The sequence below is a fragment of the Glycine soja genome, chromosome 4 (genome assembly GCF_004193775.1).
Source record: "Glycine soja cultivar W05 chromosome 4, ASM419377v2, whole genome shotgun sequence".
Taxonomy (NCBI): Eukaryota; Viridiplantae; Streptophyta; class Magnoliopsida; order Fabales; family Fabaceae; genus Glycine; species Glycine soja.
Window position 1 is genome coordinate 46,728,719 of NC_041005.1, and position 1,899 is coordinate 46,730,617.

At 35.8% G+C, this 1,899-nt stretch overlaps 1 protein-coding gene across 1 annotated transcript; it reads left to right on the forward strand.

The window, feature by feature from the left end:
- On the forward strand, positions 1 to 1,899 carry LOC114410888 (nucleolin-like). The gene is made up of 3 exons (XM_028374796.1): positions 1 to 720; positions 1,345 to 1,448; positions 1,732 to 1,899. The coding sequence occupies exons 1-3, from the start codon at positions 45 to 47 to the stop codon at positions 1,897 to 1,899; spliced, it is 948 nt and encodes a 315-aa protein (XP_028230597.1). The 5' UTR covers positions 1 to 44.

Sequence of the window (1,899 nt, forward strand, 5' to 3'; positions counted from 1 at the left end):
AACAACTGTAAACACAAACTGTAGTTTGTTACTTCAACTACCACATGCATACAATTACAATCTACAACCCCTTCATAATCCTTCACCTTCTTCCAACTTTGCACTGTGTCATAATAATAATTCTGATTAAAATGGGGGGAAATAATTCAAGACTGAATGGAAATGGGGGAGAGGTGTTGCCTGCTAGAATCCGCAACCGATGGGAAGAGTTGAGAAAACGCAAGAGTGGGGAAGATGGCACCCTCTTAAAGAAAGAGTTGCTGAATTCTGATGGTGTTGATGAAGGAAACTCTCAATCTTCCGAAGAAAATGGAAGTGAGCACAAAAGGGATTCTCTGAATGATGCTCAACAAGCCAAAGGGGTGGAAAAGCTCTCGAAAGTGGTTCCGTTGCCGGTTTCCGAACCTGGAAATGAGGAGCAGCGTAATGAGTTACACAATGAAGAGAAAGGGAAAGATGCTGAGAAGAAGGGTGAGGTTGTTGAGCTCAAAACAGGGAAGGTGCAGAGTACTGCAGGGCTGCAGCCAGAGATTAAACATGAGGAATCAAATGTAAAAAATGATAGCAGCGACGACGACGACGTCGAAGACGAAGACGAAGACGAAGATGAGGAGGATGACATTCAAAGACTTATAGGTCCATCATCACCCAGCTTCAAAATTTATTGCACTGAAGCCGATAAGATAAAGGAGGAAGAACTACATGATTCAAAGGCTCTAGGTACCATTTTACAAGTTCTTTCTTATTGATCAGGATTACATTTTTTAACACTTTCTTTGCAGCTCATTTTTTATTAGGTGAAATTTAGGTAAGTCTCGTTGAATATGTGGGTATCATTTTTTATTGAGTAGGTCTCATCATTAGAGAAATTATGGCATGTATAATCTCAGTCGATCTTCACATCACATATAATTAACTATTTTAACTCATTAAAAAATTCGGTCATATGTCACATAAAAATTGACTGAAATTATAGACATATCATAATCTTAAATTATACAATAACTTCTTCTTTTCATTGCCAAACTTGTGGAAGAGTCACTAGTTTCAATCATGAAGTGTTTTCATTCGAAAACAATGCTAAAAGTATTTATATATAACTTTTTTCCCAACTGAAACGACAAGACTTGCATGTTATTCTATATATGCTTCCGACACAACAAATTATAACAATTCATCAATGAAAATATCAACAAATGTAATAGCTATTACACACGTTGTGTTTTCATTAGAAAATAAATTAAAATAACTTCTAAATCAGCAATTAAATAGGTCGTAGGTGAATTGTCACATCTTACCTTTTCGGCTGGAAAATTAAACGGTGTTTGACATTGCCAAATGCAGGTGATGAGAACCAAACCGTTGCCTTGCTCCAAAAGTCATCCAGTACTAATAGCATTGATGAAAGCTCTACATCAGCTTCAGGGAACACAGGAAACTCCAACGAGGCAAATATATATGAAAATTGTTTCAGTGTTTTGTGAATTGTGATTTCATTTATCTCCCATTTTCCCTATCCTCTCATTTTTTTTTTTTACTAGCTATAGCTCTCACAACATTTACAAGTTACATAAAACACCAAGGAATGACTCATCTAACTAAGTGTAGTTGTAGTAAAATAATTGAACATTAATTCTTATCTCCACCAAAAGAGTAATTAATAATGACAGGAAATTACAAAAACTATTAATTTGAGTTTAATCTCATAATCTCTCATTTTGGATGCTTCAGATTGTTGAAATCAAATCAGCTTCTTCGAAGAGAAAAGGAAATAAGAAAAAGAAATTCGGGGCAATGAAGAAGAATCTACTCCAAGTTAAGCATCTAAATATGAACCGAATGAACCCAATTTTGGCTTGCACGGGCAATGACAGAAGACGTCTTCTTTCAGAGGATTGA

Coding starts and splice junctions, on each gene's coding strand:
- LOC114410888 (XM_028374796.1), top strand. CDS start 45: ATGCATACAATTACAATCTACAACCCCTTCATAATCCTTCACCTTCTT. Junction 721..1,344: donor ACATGATTCAAAGGCTCTAG/GTACCATTTTAC, acceptor TGCCAAATGCAG/GTGATGAGAACCAAACCGTT. Junction 1,449..1,731: donor ACACAGGAAACTCCAACGAG/GCAAATATATAT, acceptor TGGATGCTTCAG/ATTGTTGAAATCAAATCAGC.